The 18,586-nt window shown below is 49.3% G+C and overlaps 1 protein-coding gene across 1 annotated transcript; it reads right to left on the bottom strand.

The window, feature by feature from the left end:
- Positions 1-872: 872 nt before the first annotated feature.
- On the bottom strand, positions 873-10,706 carry LOC148668885 (uncharacterized). Its single transcript, XM_088632430.1, has 2 exons — positions 10,163-10,706; positions 873-3,725 (listed from the first exon to the last, which is right to left on the bottom strand). Exons 1-2 carry the CDS (start codon positions 10,548-10,550, stop codon positions 1,981-1,983), a joined length of 2,133 nt encoding a protein of 710 aa, XP_088488556.1. The 5' UTR covers positions 10,551-10,706; the 3' UTR covers positions 873-1,980.
- Between the last annotated feature and the right edge of the window lie 7,880 nt (positions 10,707-18,586).

Consider the following 18,586-nt stretch of genomic DNA (forward strand, 5'->3'; position numbering starts at 1 on the left):
TGCAATTCAACATTGATTATACATCGCGCCAATGTATATATATATGCATAGCTATATTATCGCTGTGATATATACGTATATTTGACGAATCACTGCCCACTGGGAAGCCAGGGTATCAGCTTGTTACCCTCTCCCACCCCTCTCTGTGTACAGTAGAGCCACCTGTCCTGACTGGAGGAGCTCATCGAGCAGTGTCTGGAGAGAAACCAGGGTATCGGCTTCAACAACGGACCTGGGGAGCTTGTTCCCCCCTCCCACCCCTCTATGTATACAGTAGAGCCTCTTGTCGTGACTGGAGGAGCTCATCCAGCTGTGTCTGGAGAGAAGCCAGGGTATCAGCTTGTTCCCCCCTTCCACCCCTCTCTGTGTACAGTAGATCCTCCTGTCCTGACTGGAGAAGCTCATCCAGCTGTGTCTGGAGAGAAACCAGGGTATCAATTTCAACAACAGGGCTGGGAAGTTTGTTCCCCCCTTTCACCTCTCTCTGTGTAGAGTAGAGCCTCCTGTCCTGACTGGAGAAGCTCATTCATCTGTGTCTATAGAGAAGCCAGGGTATCAGCTTGTTCCCTTCTCCCACCCCTCTCTGTGTACAGTAGATCCTCCTGTCCAGACTGGAGGAGTTCATCCAGCTGTGTCTGGAGAGAAGCCAGGGTATCAGCTTGTTCCCCCCTCCCACCCCTCTCTGTATACAGTAGAGCCTCCTGTCCTGACTGGAGGAGCTTATAGGCATCCTCTCACGAGGCTCCAGTAAATGTAGGTGTTTGTGCATTTACAGGCACAATTATTAATTGTAGCATTAAGTCAGAAAATGATTCTTTGATGGCTATTAGAAGACCGTCCCAGCGGGATACTCAGCAACACACACACTCGGATATTAATACAAGAGAATACATTTATTAATGCATAAAATGTGCATTTGAACATAACAGATCTTATAGTGAGGGTTAGCAGAAAACAAAAGGTATACATTCAATCACGAAGAGTTACAAATACTAAGAGGGACATACATTCAGTATATCATTCATTTAGACCATTTCGTAAATGAACTTGGTTACAACTTCTACACTAAATACTCTAAACCAAGTACATAACTCATAGGAATTAAATTGATATCAACTGGCATTGAGGCAGTGCTGGTTTGACGTGAGAGAAGGAGAAGGAGGGAGAGATTTCTGCTGCGGTGCGCTGCTGATGCTCTCTGAAGACAGGCTAGTTAGTGTTGGCTGAAACTAGCAGAGTTTGCACACAGAAAAGTGACTGCAGATCTGAGCAAGTCACACTCTTTAGACAGGAAGAAGACCGGTTCGTTCCCGATTCAGCGCGAGTCCTGAATACTGATATTCAGCTGTCCACAGTTCCAAAAGTAGTTCACTCGTTGATCAGGTGAGCGTTCACAGTGGGTTCACGAGGCATGCTCCTGGGCTAACCTCAGGTGGATCCTTTGGTTACACGCTGGCAACCTCCGTTCTCAACTCTTAGAACAAGGAAAAGTCCTGGCACTGGGACAAACTGGCCGTTACGTGACTGTCTGAGCTGAGTCTGAAGATGTCCAGGAGGAGCTGGAGGTTTACCTGGAGGAACTACGGTCGCTCATTGGTTGAAAGATCCATGGGCATTTGAGAATCATTTTGTGACTTACTGCTACAATTAACAATTGTCCCAGGAAATGCACAAAACCCTACAGTTATTGGTGTCTCGTGAGAGGATGATTAACCATGAACTCTGACCTTGGGGTTGTAAACCACTTGGGATGAGACTCTCCTTTGGAATCTGCACCAGAGATGACCATTCATTAGGGTGGCTGATGGGACTCAAATTTGGGAGTTGTTCCTTATCAGAACACTCTACCAGCTAGAAAAACACCTTAAATGTGAACCAAATGGAATGGCCTCTCTGTATCAAGCACCACTTGAGATGAGTGAGAGAGAGACTGGCAAGGGAGCAGCAAACTTAATTCCTGTATTTTAATAAACCTTGCCGCTACAACGGTCTTTCTCCTGAGTGAATGCGCTGGTGGGTTTTTAAGTCACTTGAGCAACTAAAACTCCTCCCACACTGACTACAGCTGAAAGGTCTCTCTCCTGTGTGAATGCGCTGGTGTGATTGTAAGTTGCTTATCTGAATAAAACCCTTCCCACACTGACTGCAGCTGAATGGTCTCTCTCCTGTGTGAATGCGCTGGTGGGCTATTAAGCTACTTGACTGACTAAAACTCTTCCCACACTGACTGCAGCTGAACGGTCTCTCTCCTGTGTGAATGCGCTGGTGGGTTTTTAAGCTACTTGACCGACTAAAACTCTTCCAACACTGACTGCAGCTGAATGGTCTCTCTCCTGTGTGAATGTGCTGGTGTGATTCTAAGGCGCTTATCTGAATAAAACCCTTCCCACACTGACTGCAGCTGAATGGTTTCTCTCCTGTGTGAATGTGCTGGTGGACTATCAAGTTACTTGACCGACTAAAACTCTTCCCACACTGACTGCAGCTGAACGGTCTCTCTCCTGTGTGAATGCGTTGGTGGGTTTTTAAGTCACCTGACCGAATAAAGCTCTTCCCACACTGACTGCAGCTGAACGGTCTCTCTTCTGCGTGAATGCGCTGGTGGGTTTTTAAGTTACTTGATTGACTAAAACTCTTCCCACACTGTATGCAGCTGAATGGTTTCTCTCCTGTGTGAATGCGCAGGTGGGCTATTAAGTTACTTGACTGACTAAAACTCTTCCCACAATGACTACAGCTGAAAGGTCTCTCTCCTGTGTGAAGGTGCTGGTAGGGTTGTGAAATGCTAGACTGACAGAAAGGCTGCTTCTCCCTGTGCCTTAATGGCAGTTTGTCCACTCCATCTGAGCAAGGCCTTGAGTGATTCTTCTTCATCCCCTGATCATGCTGGGGTCTCTTATTCTGCAAATGCTCCATGGAATGGTCTTGCTCTGTGTGCTGAAACTGAGATTTGTTTTCTCCATAGTGTCCCTCAGTGTGCTGCTCAGCCGTGTGAATCATCTGGGGCTCCTTCTCCAGCTCTCTGAGACTAAAACCATCCAGTTCATTCAGTTGTTCCTCTCTTTGCCCAAGAACAGACATACTCTCTAGTTCATTAAAACTTTCAACAATTTTCTCAGTAACCAGATTATTAAACCTGTGTGTAAAGCATTCAGATACTAAGGGATCATATGACTGTTTCAGACTCTGCAATGACAGTCTTTCGACTTGAACAAAACAAGGCCTAATTATTATCAAGCCCTGTAGGAGCTGCTGTTGCTCCTCCCTGTACTGACTCTCCTCTGTGTGCTGTATCTCAGTACAGTTCTCTTTACCAGGTACATCAGTCTGCTGCTCTGCAGGGTCAATCAACTTGGGATCCATATCCTGCTCTGTAAGATTTAAAGCATCCAGTTCTTCACTGTGCTCTTGTACAGAGACACAGCCCAGTTCATTACAACCTTGTGTAATATTGGTTGTGTCCAGATTATTCATCTTCTCTGTAAAATCATCACATACTAAGAGCCCAGGTGTCTCACTCTCAGGCTCTGTCTTCATCATGGGCACAGAGTCCAGATCCTTGATACTCTGTCTGCTCTCTGTGTGCTGCTCACTAAGTGCCTCTTTCCCTTCCGAGGCAGGGAGCTCTGTCTCCTGGATCAGACTGGAGCCCCATTCCTCCTCACTGTGCTGCTGTTCAAGAGGAGCCCTTTCCCCAGCGTCGGAGAGAACACTGGCCTCTGTGCCTGTAAATACAAGACAAGACAAGACCTTCATAAGAATAAACTTTATTTTATAGTTTCATACCTTTAGAGGTGGCTAATCAAAGCATTTTACAGAATGCCAACAACATAAAATACACAAAATTAGCACGATGAGAATACACAGTTAGAGACAGTAGACAGTAGACAGTGGTACTAAGTACAGTAGGAAGAAAGGGGTACAGAACAGTTAAATAAAGACTCTTCTGAAGAAAAAGGTTTTGAGTCTGGATTTGGAGTTTAGAGAAGGTGACTCTCTGATACCTTGGGGAGAGAATTCCAGAGCTTGGGGCAAAACAGGAGAAGGCCATGTCACCCATAGAGTATAGACAGACTGGGGGGAAAAATTGTTGAACACAATTAGAAGAGCTAAGATTGCAAGGTAGAGAGTAGGGTGATAATATCAGACCAGTATGGAGGTGCCAAGCCAAGACTTGCAGTCTTATAGGTGAGCAGGAGGATTTTTAAGTCGATATGAATCCTGACAGGAAGCCAGTGCATGGACTACAGGATAGGAGTAATGTGAACACTTGCACTAGACCTGGTCAGGATGCTGGCTGCTGAATTTTGGACATTCTGGTGTTTGTTCAATGTGGATTTAGAATCCCCAGAGAGTAGAGTGTTACAGTAGTCGATTCAAGATTAGACAACACTTTTCAGCAACAGTTAGTGATAACATAAGGCGTAGTCGAGCAATATTTATGAGGTGAATGAAAGATGTTCTGACAACATGCTGCACATGTGGGTCAAACGTCAAATATCATCCCCAAGTTTTTCAATTTAGACTGAAGCTCAAGTACGTGACAGAGTTATACATTGGTTGTACAAAGTTGATGGGTGGTGCCAATAAGCATGATTTCAGTCTTGTCACAGTTAAATGAAGGAAATTTTGAGTCACCCAAGTTTTTATATCAGGGATACAAATAAATAGAATAGAGACAGCCACATCTGCATCAGGTTTGGTATGGATGTATATTGGAGTATCATCAGCATAGTAGTGATAGCTGAGGCCATGTGATCTTAAAAGCTTTAAACTACACACATTCATACAAGTACACTCACAATCAATTTGGGTTGTTTAAACATAGCGGAATAAGTGGGTATAAGGACATGTTCTGATTTATCTTAATCAGAAACCTAACTACCATGTAAAAAGTAAGACTTCTGTAATAATATCACTATTACATTACATTTACATTAACACTCCACTGAGAGAGAGAGGGGGGGTTAATACAGACACATTGACTGGACACTACAGCACATTAACAATGCACCGAAACAGAGGTTAATACAGTCATGCTGACTGGACACTAGAGGACATTAACACTGCACTGAGAGAGAGGGGTTAATACACACACACTGACTGGGCACTCCAGTACATTAACACTGCAATCAGAGAAAGGGGTTAATACACACACACACTGACTGGACACTCCAGTGCATTAACACTGCACTGAAAGAGGGGTTAATACAGACACACTGACTGACTGGACACTACAGTGCATTAACACTGCACTGAAAGAGGGGTTATACAGACACACTGACTGACTGGACACTACAGTGCATTAACACTGTACTGAGAGAGAGGGGTTATTACAGACACACTGACTGGACACTCCAGTACATTAACACTGCACTGAGAGAGGGATTAATACAGACACACTGACTGGACATAACAGTAAATTAACACTGTACTGAGAGAGAGAGGTGAATACAGACACATTGATTGACTGGACACTACAGTACATGAACACTAGACTGAGACATACAGACATGGTCAAACTGTAACTTAGAGCATCTTACCACTGCACTGAGAGAGGAGTTAATACAGACACTGACTGGACACTACAGGACATAAAGTCTGCACTGAGAGAGAAGGGTGAAGACAGACACATTGACTGCACAATACAGTACATTAACACTGCATTGAGAGAGGGCTTAACACAGGCACTGCGACTGGACAATACAGCACATTAACACTGCAATCAGAGAAAGGGACACACACTGACTGCACATTAGATTACTTTAAAACTGCACAAAGAGAGGCTGGTTATTACAGACACACTGACTGGACACTCCAGTACATTCACACTGCACTGAGAGAGGGATTAATACAGACACATTGACTGCACAATACAGTACATTAACACTGCACAGAGAGAGGGGTTAATAGACACACACTGACTGCACATTACATTACTTTAAAACTGCACAGAGAGAGGCTGGTTAATACAGACACTGACTGGACACTGCAGGACATAAAGACTGCACTGAGAGAGAGGGGTGAATACAGACACAGAGACTGGAGACTACAGCACATTAACACTGCACTGAAAGAGGAGTTAATACAGACTGTACACTATAGGACATTAATACTGCAATCAAAGAAATTGGTTAATACAGACACACTGACTGCACACAACAGGTCATTAACACTGCACTGAGTGAGAGGTTGATACAGACACTTTCTGGACACTACAGTACATTAACACTGCATTGAGAAAGAGAGGGGTTAATATAGACACACTGGATTAATATTCAAGAGGACTCAATACAGACACAGACCCTGGACGACAGTAATACTTAAACCGATTAAAAAATGTTTATATACACAATCATTAGTATACTTATATAAATTTAGACCAATACAACTTAAATACAATATTTATAAATGTTCATGTGGATAGCTGTGTCAGCATGTACAGTGCTTTGCGAAAGTATTCGGCCCCCTTGAACTTTTCAACCTTTTGCCACATTTCAGGCTTCAAACATAAAGATATACATTTTTTATTTTATGTGAAGAATCACCATCAAGTGGGACACAATTGTGAAGTGGAACGAAATCTATTGGATTTTTGAAACTTTTTTAACTAATAAAAAAATGAAAAGTGGGGCGTGCAAAATTATTCGGCCCCTTTACTTTCAGTGCAGCAAACTCACTCCAGAAGTTCAGCGAGGATCTCTGAATGATCCAATGTTGTCCTAAATGACTGATGGTGATAAATAGAATCCACCTGTGTGTAATCAAGTCTCTGTATAAATGCACCTGCTCTGTGATAGTCTCAAGGTTCTGTTGAAAGCGCAGAGAGCATCATGAAGACCAAGGAACACACCAGACAGGTCCGTAATACTGTTGTGGAGAAGTTTAAAGCCGGATTTGGATATAAAAAGATTTCCCAAGCTTCAAACATCCCAAGGAGCACTGTGCAAGCGATCATCTTGAAATGGAAGGAGTATCAGACCACTGCAAATCTACCAAGACCTGGCCGTCCCTCTAAACTTTCAGCTCAGACAAGGAGAAGACTGATCAGAGATGCAGCCAAGAGGCCCATGATCACTCTGGATGAACTGCAGAGAACTACAGCTGAGGTGGGAGAGTCTGTCCATAGGACAACAATCAGTCTTACACTGCACAAATCTGGCCTTTATGGAAGAGTGGCAAGAAGAAAGCCATTTCTCAAAGATATCCATAAAAAGTCTCGTCTAAAGTTTGCCACAAGCCACCTGGGAGACACCCCAAACATGTGGAAGAAGGTGCTCTGGTCAGATGAAACCAAAATCGAACTTTTTGGCCACAATGCAAAACGATATGTTTGGCGTAAAAGCAACACAGCTCATCACCCTCAACACACCATCCCCACTGTCAAACGTGGTGGTGGCAGCATCATGGTTTGGGCCTGCTTTTCTTCAGCAGGGACAGGGAAGATGGTTAAAATTGAGGGGAAGATGGATGCAGCCAAATACAGGACCATTCTGGATGAAAACCTGTTGGAGTCTGCAAAAGACCTGAAACTGGGACGGAGATTTATCTTCCAACAAGACAATGATTCCAAACATACAGCAAAATCTACAAAGGAATGGTTCACAAATAAACGTATCCAGGTGTTTGAATGGCCAAGTCAAAGTCCAGACCTGAATCCAATCGAGAATCTGTGGAAAGAGCTGAAAACTGCTGTTCACAAACACTCTCCATCCAACCTCACTGAGCTCGAGCTGTTTTGCAAGGAAGAATGGGCAAGAATTTCAGTCTCTCGATGTGCAAAACTGATAGAGACATACCCCAAGCGACTTGCAGCTGTAATCGCAGCAAAAGGTGGCTCTACAAAGTATTAACGCAAGGGGGCCGAATAATTTTGCACGCCCCACTTTTCATTTTTTTATTAGTTAAAAAAGTTTCAAAAATCCAATAGATTTCGTTCCACTTCACAATTGTGTCCCACTTGTTGGTGATTCTTCACATAAAATAAAAAATGTATATCTTTATGTTTGAAGCCTGAAATGTGGCAAAAGGTTGAAAAGTTCAAGGGGGCCGAATACTTTCGCAAGGCACTGTATAGGCTGCAAAGGAACAAGAAACAGGTTTATTCTATGCTGAAAAAAAGAAGAGAGAAAAAACACGGCTCCACGGCCGAAACGTTGTGTTTTTGTCAGCATGGAATAAACCTATTACTTGTTCATTTATAAATGTTGTTTCATAATGACGTTGGAATACAAATTGATTCAGTGGAACAATTGTTGAATGTGAACGAGGTGTTTTCAGCACTGTAACCGGACAAAACAGTTCAGTTTCCAGTAAAGAATCTCGTTACTACATCACACAAGTCTTTCCCACTTCACTCTGCATCTCTGCACTATGTTCTCACCAGTGAGGAAAGTTTTTATGACAGTTTGATAGTTTGTTAGATAACAAGAATGTTAACTCTTGTGAGATGTTTTCTTTAAAATAAAATAAAAAATCTCACCATTGAGTTAGTTATAGACACTGTTCTTTAACACACTCTGACTTCATACAAGTCACCAAACTGACACCGGGGTAAAGTTCGCTTGAAGTTCGAAAACGATTTTGGCACGCCTGCAGCGCTTTCACGAAATCTCTTAGAGTTACAAAAACACTTGCTTTGTGTATAAAATACATTGTGGATGCTTTCTCAGCCTTTACTTTTTCGTTTTTATGACATTTTTATGACATTTTTTTGACCAAGCACGAATATTCTTTTGTCCATATCTCTGCAATGGAAGCACATGTGGTGTGTAAAACACTTGGTTTCAGCAGTGTGGCTGTTGTATTTGAAATGCTATTGAGCCATGAAGACAACCCACCTGTCCCAGTGCGTTACCTGTAGTGTTATCTTCAGAAAATCCTAAAAAATATAAAGAAAGGTTCCACAACCCAAAACAAAGCTGGGAAAAGTCATTAAAAAAAATAAAGAAAGGGGCCACAGCCACAGCAAGGTTGTATACGGTTAGGGGAGCTGTCTGGTGTGTAAAACACCTGGTTGCAGCACTGTGGCTGTTGTGCTTGAAGAGCTATTGACTCGTAAATAGCACCCCCCTATCCCCATGTTCCGCCTGATAATGGTGCCACATTGAAAAAATCATAAAAAAATAAAGAAAGGGGCCACAGCCACAGCAAGGTTGGATGAGGTTCGGGGCCTGTCTGGTGTGTAAAACACTTGGGTACAGCAGTGTGGGTGCTGTATTTGAAATGCTATTGAGCCATGAAGAAGACCCACCTATCCCAGTGTGTTACCTGTAGTGTTATCTTCAGAAAATCCTAAAAAATATAAAGAAAGGTTCCACAACCCAAAACAAAGCTGGGAAAAGTCAGAGGACCTGCTTAGTGTGCAAAACACTTGCAGCATTGTGGGTGCTGTGGTTTAAATGCTATTGGTTTGTGAACAGAATACCCCTATCCCAGTGCATTGTGCCATATTAAATAAAAGCATGAGAAAAAGAGATTCAGAATGCAAAGCTGTGTCAGTGTTCTGTGTAAAAAGTCGGTTTGAACATCATGGGAGCTGTTTTTAATAAGCTGCTGAGAAAAGAATATTTTAATCTTCCTGTTGTCAGTAGTATTGTGAATATAGTTGACCCTTACCTGAATGAAAACAGGATGTAAAGGAAGGGTTTCAGAAATCAAACAAAGCTTTATTCCCGTGCTTACAGTCTGGGTAATCGGAGACTGCACTGTTCTGCTTCCTATGGTCATATACGGGTTTTTCGCACGAAGCCGTATTGAACAGTATTTCTCGCGTTGTGAACGTGGGCACACAGCGGTCCCCCGGGTTCCAGTTCGTACGTAATTACGCATCAATGAAAAACCGGAGTTTTAAAAAAAGATAATTAGCTCACTGATAGTTTGATGTAAAGGCTGTGGAAATATCCACGAGTCGTGGTCTTTAAAATGCTTTTGGTTTGACGGCGTTCTGTGCTTCCATTGCGAAGATATGGACAAAAGAATATTCGTGCTTGGTCAAAAAAAATGTCATAAAAACGAAAACGTAAAGGCTGAGAAAGCATCCACAATGTATTTTATACACAAAACAAACATTCTCGCAACTCTAAGAGGTTTCGTGAAAGCGCTACAGGCGTGCCAAAATCGTTTTCGAACTTCGAGATAACTTTACCCCGGTCACACTGACCTGACAGCTCCAGTTTCGTGTCCATTTCTTCTTTTATTCCTGCAGTCACTTCACAAGGAAGCGTCTGGGTACCCTGATCTGTCTGTCCCTGATCTCCTCCTGCTCCCGACTCCTTCTCCCACAGCTGCAATCTCCACTTCAGGCTCTCGTTTTCCTTCTTCAGCTGCGCCATTTCACTCCCGACACTGTCCTTCACACACTGTGTGATTTTAATCACGGCCCGTCTCACCAGGATCTGGGAGACGCTGCGGAGTTTTTCTTGAAACTCGTTCTCGGAGTCAGACATCCTGTTTCCAAAAACTTCTGACACTTCATACACGATCGATTTGAGCAAAACCTGCATGAAAGAGTCAAGCTGGGTTTGCAGATTTAACAAGCACTCCGCCATCCTTCTTCAGAGTCGGTCAGAAACAAAGGCTGACTTGCGATGTTTAAACAGAACAACTTCTTTATTTTTATTCTTCACAGATTCTGTTATCAGGCCTGTGCTCTGTTCAAGCATAAACACAACCGACAAGACTCTACGTTTTCAGAAACTGAAGTTATTAAAAAAACAACTTCCTTCTTTATCTAAAGAAAATGATTCAATCACCTACACGTGGGTGAAATACATGCAGTGTCGCGCCGTATGATGACGTCATTCGTTAGCGTGGCGGCGACTTCAAGACAACGAGAAGCAGAGCTGAGAAAGAGGAGTTTCTGCAGCCGGATATAAACTTCACTGCACCTCCTAGCGCCACCTAGTCAAGAGAAGTGAATCATCTGCGACTTGTGCCGTTCGTAAGTGTGAATTTTGTGAAACGCATCAGATTTTTTTTTTGCCCTTCCACAACCCTCCTCCCCAACGAAAACGTCTCAAGTGGATTTTTGTTTTACATCTCCCTATGCAGGTGTTTGTTTAAAGAAAAAAATCCGTAATTTTCTCTCCAGCTGGCAGTATTTCTTCTGCACCCATAAGCAAGATTTGTATTTCATATTTCACAAATAGTATGAATGTTGTTGAAAAACAAGTTGTTCCAAGATAGGAAATAAATACTTGCATTAAACTAAATCAAGCCCTATGTGATTGTCTTTAATAATACATTCTATATGTCAAGACAGGAAGAAAGGCACCTCAGGATTTTCGACACAGTATCTCCTGTTTATTGAGAGAAGTTTTAACCACCTGTCAGTTTTCATGTCCAGGGAACTCGATGTGCTTTCCGTGTCCTCTACACCCGCCAGTAAAGCACAGCATGGGCTCAGCATCTTGACATCTCCCAAACAGAGTTGCACAGAGACCTTTTGGAGGGCAGTGGCTCAAAACGAGAGAAGGGGGCACTTTCCTTGGCAGGACTTATTACATTAGAGTATCCTGGACACAAATCATGCCCGCTTGTATTTCTGTGTTTTTTAATTCTACAGGAAGTTTTAATGTGACTTCAGAGGCATTATAATATTCATTATAAAAAAATAGTTGTCCATAATTGTTGTTTATGTTTGATTAACAGACAAAATATGACAACCCTTCTACTGAACATATAGATAGATAATACTTTATTAATCCCGTAGGGAAATTGATGAAAAAAAATACTTTATTTGCCTGATATAACACATCTTAACAAGAGGACAGAGCAAATAAAATAATTACCATCTAATTACACGCAATACCAAATGCAATCTCTTTCCATCTTAAGAGCAAGAGTTCACATGATAGCTTATCAAATCAAAGTTTTTTTTTTCCCCAAAAAGTGTCTTTTGTGGGACAAATATTCAGGAAGCCACTAGAAATTATCATCTGGTACCACGTTTTTATGTATATCGCCATTCTCTCTTGTGCGTTAGACTTTCAGCAAGGAAAAGTAAAATGTTTATGATCCAGAACTTTGAAGTACAACGTAAAATTGTTTTATATATACTATGTAACATGATCTCTCAGAAACAAAAACAAAATAATAATAAGAAGAAGGCATGCTCTCCTGTTTCTGTGACTGAACCATATAATGTGGTGTCCCACACCCTGGAACTGTGCCGTGTGCTCTGAAAAATCGGGACGGGTTTTCATATTTTGTATTGTAACGCAACGGGGGCTCAAGCGGGCGCCCTTGCCGCATTAGGTCGGCCCCTGCACCGTCCGGGGCTCGAACCCGGGACTTCCGCGTCTCTCTGCAGCGACCTAGCACCGTGAGCTAAAGAGAGATCTCTCAACAGCCCAGTAGCTGTGGTCCTGCTATCACAGGGAAGGGCGGTGACGTCACCCGCTCTGGTACGCCGGCTCTTACACAGTGCCTGTCGGCCGTAAGCGTTACAGTATTTTAATACGTGTCGAATATGCAGCCTATGTACTACGATACAGTACGCGCTAATACTTCAGTGGACACAAGAGATACTCTGTAATTCTATACCACTCCGTAGGAATGCGTGCTACGGATGCAAGTGACCAATTGTATTTAAAAAAAAAGCTACTATATCTCCGGCAAATAGGGAGAAAGGAGAATGTGCGTGATTTTGGAACAATGCCAAAGTTGTAAACACAGGAATGCATAGAAATACATGCTGCAAACGCAGGTAATCTTGTGAGCACAGGAAAGCGTGATAACAGAAAAATATTTAAGAACTGTTCTAATTTGAGAAAAATACACCGAGCGTCTCTGTGTTTCGCTCCCATGCGCATGAAATAAAAACTTTAAATAAATACAGAAATAAAAACTGAAACGCGGAAAAATGCAAGCTTGCGGATTGCTAAAGCAGGTAAGCTACTGTAGCGTTTTGCAGGTTCTTTCTCAGAACCAAAGAACAGTGGAGACGCGATTAACCAAGCACTGGCTTTATTTTACAACCACACCAAAACCAAACACAGGATCTACACACACATGAGGAGACTGACGAACACGTACACACATTTAGGGTGGTAATTACCTAACAACACACTCTACTTTTACAGGACTACACAGGGCACTAGAATTACTAGGACATTATTTACACAGGCAGGGTCAGCCGCTGGTCATCGTGCTGACCCTCAGACTCTTCCCGGCTACCACTCCCAGCATGCCCAGCGGTACTACGAGCGCTTCCTCCTCACCACCAGGCGAGAGCGTTACACTGCCCCCACCTGAAGCGTCTGGCGTCTCGCCGACGTCGAACACCCCCCTCAGGCTGTACTCGTATTCGGCCAACTGCTGCGGAACCCTGCGTGAGCGGCCGCTGCGCCGCGGTGACGGCTGGCGATCCACGGACGCCCCACTATCGGCCGGCTCCGGCCCCGGCTGCTCCTCTGGAGCCTCCCCACACGGCTCCTCCTCCCGGGCCCGGTAGGGAGCCAGGCGGTCTCGGTGCAGGACCACCACTCTCCCCCGTGTTCGCAACCGGACACGGTAGCAGACCTCGCCCACCACCCCGAGTACCTCAGCGGGCCCCTCCCACGACGGCGCCAGCTTAGGACTGAGGCCTTTGCGGCGCGCGGGTTGTACACCCGAACCGAGTCCCCGGGCTGGAAGGCAGGCCCCCTGCAGCGTAGGTCGTAGTACCGCTTCTGCCGGACCCCCGCCTGTGTCAGGTGGGTCCGTGCAAAGCTGTGCACCCGCTGCATCCGCTGCCGCAGGTCCCACTCGTAGTCCGGTCCAGCCGGCGGTGCCGACCCGTCTCCGGGCGGCGGGCCGAAGACCAGGTCCACCGGTGTTCGCATTTCCCGGCCCAGCATGAGCGAGGCCGGGGTGCACCCGGTGGATTCCTGGACCGCGGTCCGATACGCCCAGAGCGCAAGGGGGAGGTGGCGGTCCCAGTCCCGTTGGTGCCGGGACACCAGGGTGGCCAGCTGGGTGGCGAGCGTCCGATTAAACCGCTCTACCAACCCGTCGCTCTGGGGATGCAGCGGGGTGGTCCGCGTCTTAGTAATCCCCAGGCGCTGGCACACTCTGGCGAAGACCTGGGACTCGAAGTTACGCCCCTGGTCACTGTGTAACTCCTCCGGCACCCCCAGCCTGGCAAACATCCCCTCCAGCAGTGCATCGGCCACCGTGGGGGCACTCTGGTCCGGGAGGGCGTAGGCCTCCGGCCACTTCGTAAAGTAATCCATAGCCACCAAGACGTAGCGGTTCCCAGCCTCGGTGCGCGGAAACGGGCCCAAAACGTCCACCCCCACCCGCTCCATAGGAGCCCCCACCTGGTGTTGTTGGAGGGGGGCCCGAGAGCGCTCGGGGGGACCCTTCTGCGCCACGCACACCGCACACGTTCGGCAGTACCGCTCCACGTCCCGGTGGCAAAGACCCCAATAAAAATGGCCTCGGAGACGCTGCAGGGTTTTTTTACCGCCGAAGTGCCCCACACCTGGTTGGCCGTGCACCGCTCGGAGCACCGCCCCGCGGAGCGACCGAGGCACCACCAGCTGCCACCGTACCTCGCCACTGGAGGGTACCCGCCACCCCCGGCGCAGCACCCCGTCCTTTACCTCCAAGGCCTCCCACAGGGCGCAGAGGGCCTTGACGGACTTCGGGTGCGGGGCGAGCTCCTCTCGTGTAGGCCGCACTCCTGCTGCCCTCCAGCGGAGCACCGGGCCCACGTCAGGATCAGCTGCCTGACGCTGCGCCAGGTCTGGCAGGCCCACCCCCAGCGGCCCCTCCCGGGCCGTGGCCGCGGCGCTCACCCCCGCCACGGTGCGGACAGCCTCCTCACGCTGCTCCCGCCGGGCGCAGTGATGGCAGTCCGCGGCCTCGCAGGGGCGCCGCGAGAGAGCGTCGGCATTGAGATGGCGAGACCCCGCACGGTGCACGACAGTGAAGTCGTACTCCTGCAGGATCTCTATCCATCGCGCCATCTGTCCCTCTGGCTCCTTAAAGTGGAGCAGCCAGGTGAGGGACGCATGGTCGGTCCTCAACCGGAACCGGGTCCCGAACAGGTACGGCCTGAAATGGTGGACCGCCGCCATCACCGCCAGCAGCTCGCGACGGGTCACGCAGTAGTTCCGCTCAGGCCTAGTCAGAGCCCGGCTATAGTAAGCCACTACGCGCTCCCCATCCGGCCCCTCCTGCGCCAACACCGCCCCCACCCCCGAGTCACTCGCGTCGGTGTCGAAAATATACGGCAACCGCGGGTCGGGGTAGGCCAGCACGGGGGCCCCCACCAGAGCTTCGCGCAACCGGCCAAAGGCAGTCTCACAGCCCGAGTCCCAGTCAAAACGGCGGCCCTTGTCGGTGAGGCGGTGCAGCGGGGCGGCGATGCTGGCAAAGTCCCGGACGAACCTCCGATAGTACGAGGCCAACCCCAGAAAGCTGCGGAGCTCCGCGACGGTGCGTGGAGTCGGCCAGCCCCTCACTGCGGCGACCTTACCTGGGTCCGTAGCCACCCCTCGCGGTCCAACAACATGTCCCAGGAAGGTCACCTCCCGCCGCAGGAGCTCGCACTTGCGGGGGTTGAGCCTCAGGCCAGCACGGCGGATGCAGGCCAGCACCGCCTGGAGGTTCGTCAAGGCCTGGTCAAAACTCCGTGCATGAACCAGCAGATCGTCCAGATATAACACGCACTGGTTCCGCGGGACCGATGCCAGCACCCTCTCCATCAGCCTCTCGAACGTCGCCGGGGCATTGCACAGGCCAAAAGGCATGACAGTAAACTGCCAGAGGCCCTGGCCGATGGAAAAGGCCGTCTTCGGGCGAGCATCGGGAGCAAGCGGTACCTGCCAGTAGCCGCAGCGGAGGTCCAGGGAGCTGAACCAGGTCGACCCGGTGATGTAGTCCAGGGCGTCATCTATCCTCGGCAGGGGGTAGGAATCTTTCCGGGTGACCTCATTCAGCTTGCGGTAGTTGACGCAGAACCTCCACGAGCCGTCTTTTTTTTTAACCAGTACGGCTGGCGCCGACCACAGGCTCGCGGAGGGCTCAATCACCCCCGCTGCGGCCATCTCCCGGATCTTTTCCTCGGCGGCGGTCCGCTTGGCGTGGACCATGCGTCCTGGTGGGATGCGGATGGGCCGAGCGTCGCCGGTGTTGATCTCGTGTTGGACCAGGGCAGTGCGGGTGCAGTCCTCATCCCTCGCCGCAAAGAGGTCTTCGTTCTGGGCGAGTAGCTGCTGGAGCCGCTGCCGCTGGTCCTGATCGAGGCCCTCGCAGCTCCGCTGGAAGAGGTCCTCAACGGCACGCTTCGCTTCCACGCAACGCTCGGCCCCCGCCGCCGCCTTGTCTGGCCCCCCGGCCGACTCAGGGGCAGGATCCGGCACGCTCGCTCCCCGGCTCGCAGGCCTGGTCTGCCCCGGCGACTGACGCCGCCGCCGCCGCCGCTGCCTCTTGTTCCCCCGGCTCCGGCAAGCCCGCGTCCCTCGGCCTTCGCCGGACCTGCCCTCCACCAGGTGCAGTCGCTCCCCCTGCCACACCAACTCCTGCCGGTCCAAGTCCAACCTGGCCCCCACTCGCTGCAGTAGGTCCAGCCCCAGAATGCAGTCCTCCTGGATGGGTGCAAGGTAACAGGGGTGGCGCACCGTCGCTGCACCCAGACGGAAGGCAAGCACCCGTTTCCCCCGGACTGCAGCGAGCTGTCCCGTCACGGTCCTCAGCCACAGGCTGGAGGCCTCCCATCCTGGGGGGTTGGTGCCCTCGGTGTCGGGGAGGACGCCCGGCCGAAGTAGGGTCACTGATGAACCGGTGTCGAGTAGGGCCAGGCAGGGTTGGTCCTCAATCCGGCAGTGGAGGTACAGGCCCCGGCTACAGCCGACTCGCCCCACGGTGGCGTGAGGGGCGCCGGTTTTTACAGCGCTCTCCGGAGCGGGGGTTGAGGTGTTCAAGGGCGGCCTTCCCCGCGCTGAGCCGCCCCGTTCCCGTTTCCCGACGCCGATCGGGGAGAGCGAGGTTCGGGTGCCCGGCAGACCCGGGCTCGGTGTCCTCTTTTCCCGCAGCGGTCGCAAATCAGCGTGCGGGGCTGTTCCGCGGCGGTCGCTGCACGGGCTGGCTCCTCTTCCCCCTCGCTGGATTCCTCCGTCGCCGCCTCGGTCAGCCGGCAGGGCGCACTGCGTCTGCTGGCGCTGCCAGTCACCCCGAACACTACCTCAGCCCGTGTAGCAAGGGCCAAGGCCTGCTCCAGCGATGTTGGCGCGGCCAGCTGCACGTGGCGCCGCAGCTCCTCGGGCGAGAGGGCCTTGAGAAAGGCCTGGAGAGCCATCTCCCGCTGCGCCTCCCGGGGGAAAGTTGGGTATCCTCGGCGGGCGAGGAACATGACATCCGCGGCGACCGGGCCCAGTCGCTCTCCTGGTCGGCGCCGCCGCAGGGCCAGCCTCTCCCGCATCAAGTCCGGCGCCTCCTCTACACCGAAGCGCAGCTGGAGGGCTGCTGCCAGCGCCGTGTAGTCGCCTCTGTCCTCCTCCGGGACGTCCAGGAGCACCTGGCAGGCCGCTCCTTCCAGCGCCGCCGCCAGGTGGCCGGCCATCTCCGCCCGGCTCCAGCCATTCGTCCGGGCCGCGAGCTGGAACTGCGCCTTATAGGTCTCCCAAGGCGCCTCACCATCGTAGCGACCTGGTCGCACCCGCGCCGATGGGTGTGGGAATCGCTGATCGGCTCCGGCAGGGAGGGCATCCTCTCTCCGGGGCGGCCGCCCCAATTCCACTGGCGGGACCACTACTGGGTAGCCCTGGTAAGGTCTGTGGCCACCTGTCGCACCCAGGAGTTGCTCAGGCTCCCTATGTGCGCCGCCGATGGGTTCTGCGTCTTCCAGCGTCAGCCGGCGCTTTACGGAATCGGGTAGTGTCTGCCACGAGTTGTTCATTCTGCCCGCTCTGACACCAATGTAGCGTTTTGCAGGTTCTTTCTCAGAACTAAAGAACAGTGGAGACGCGATTAACCAAGCACTGGCTTTATTTTACAACCACACCAAAAACAAACACAGGATCTACACACACATGAGGAGACTGACGAACACGTACACACATTTAGGGTGGTAATTACCTAACAACACACTCTACTTTTACAGGACTACACAGGGCACTAGAATTACTAGGACATTATTTACACAGGCAGGGTCAGCCGCTGGTCATCGTGCTGACCCTCAGACTCTTCCCGGCTACCACTCCCAGCATGCCCAGCGGTACTACGAGCGCTTCCTCCTCACCACCAGGCGAGGGCGTTACACTACACTATTTTTGAAGAACCTTATTTACCGTTGGCAAAAGAGCTGACACGTATTATGTGTGGAGAAAAAGCTGCTAAACAGCTCGACCTGCTGCCCCCCTCCCCCTGAAAGACACAGTCATTCATAGAATTATTGAAATGAAGGATTATATCAAAAGTACGATGACAGAGCGCGTTAAGATGAGCAGATGTTTTTCACTGCAATTAGATAAATCTGTAGTCGATTTGGCCAATTTGCTCGTTTACGTTAGATACGAGTTTGAGCGTACGTCCCGTGAGGACTTTCTGTTCTGTAAGCCGCTACCAACAGGAACTACAGGAGAGGACGTATTTCAGC

This window comes from Lepisosteus platostomus, chromosome 5, assembly GCF_059453375.1.
Source record: "Lepisosteus platostomus isolate fLepPlt1 chromosome 5, fLepPlt1.hap1, whole genome shotgun sequence".
Lineage (NCBI taxonomy): Eukaryota > Metazoa > Chordata > Actinopteri > Semionotiformes > Lepisosteidae > Lepisosteus > Lepisosteus platostomus.

Bases quoted from the DNA above. Each gene is read 5' to 3' on its own strand.
- LOC148668885 (XM_088632430.1), bottom strand. From the start codon at position 10,550: ATGGCGGAGTGCTTGTTAAATCTGCAAACCCAGCTTGACTCTTTCATG. The intron at 3,726-10,162 runs GTCAGTGTGACC...TTGTATTTACAG, and splicing joins CACGAAACTGGAGCTGTCAG to GCACAGAGGCCAGTGTTCTC.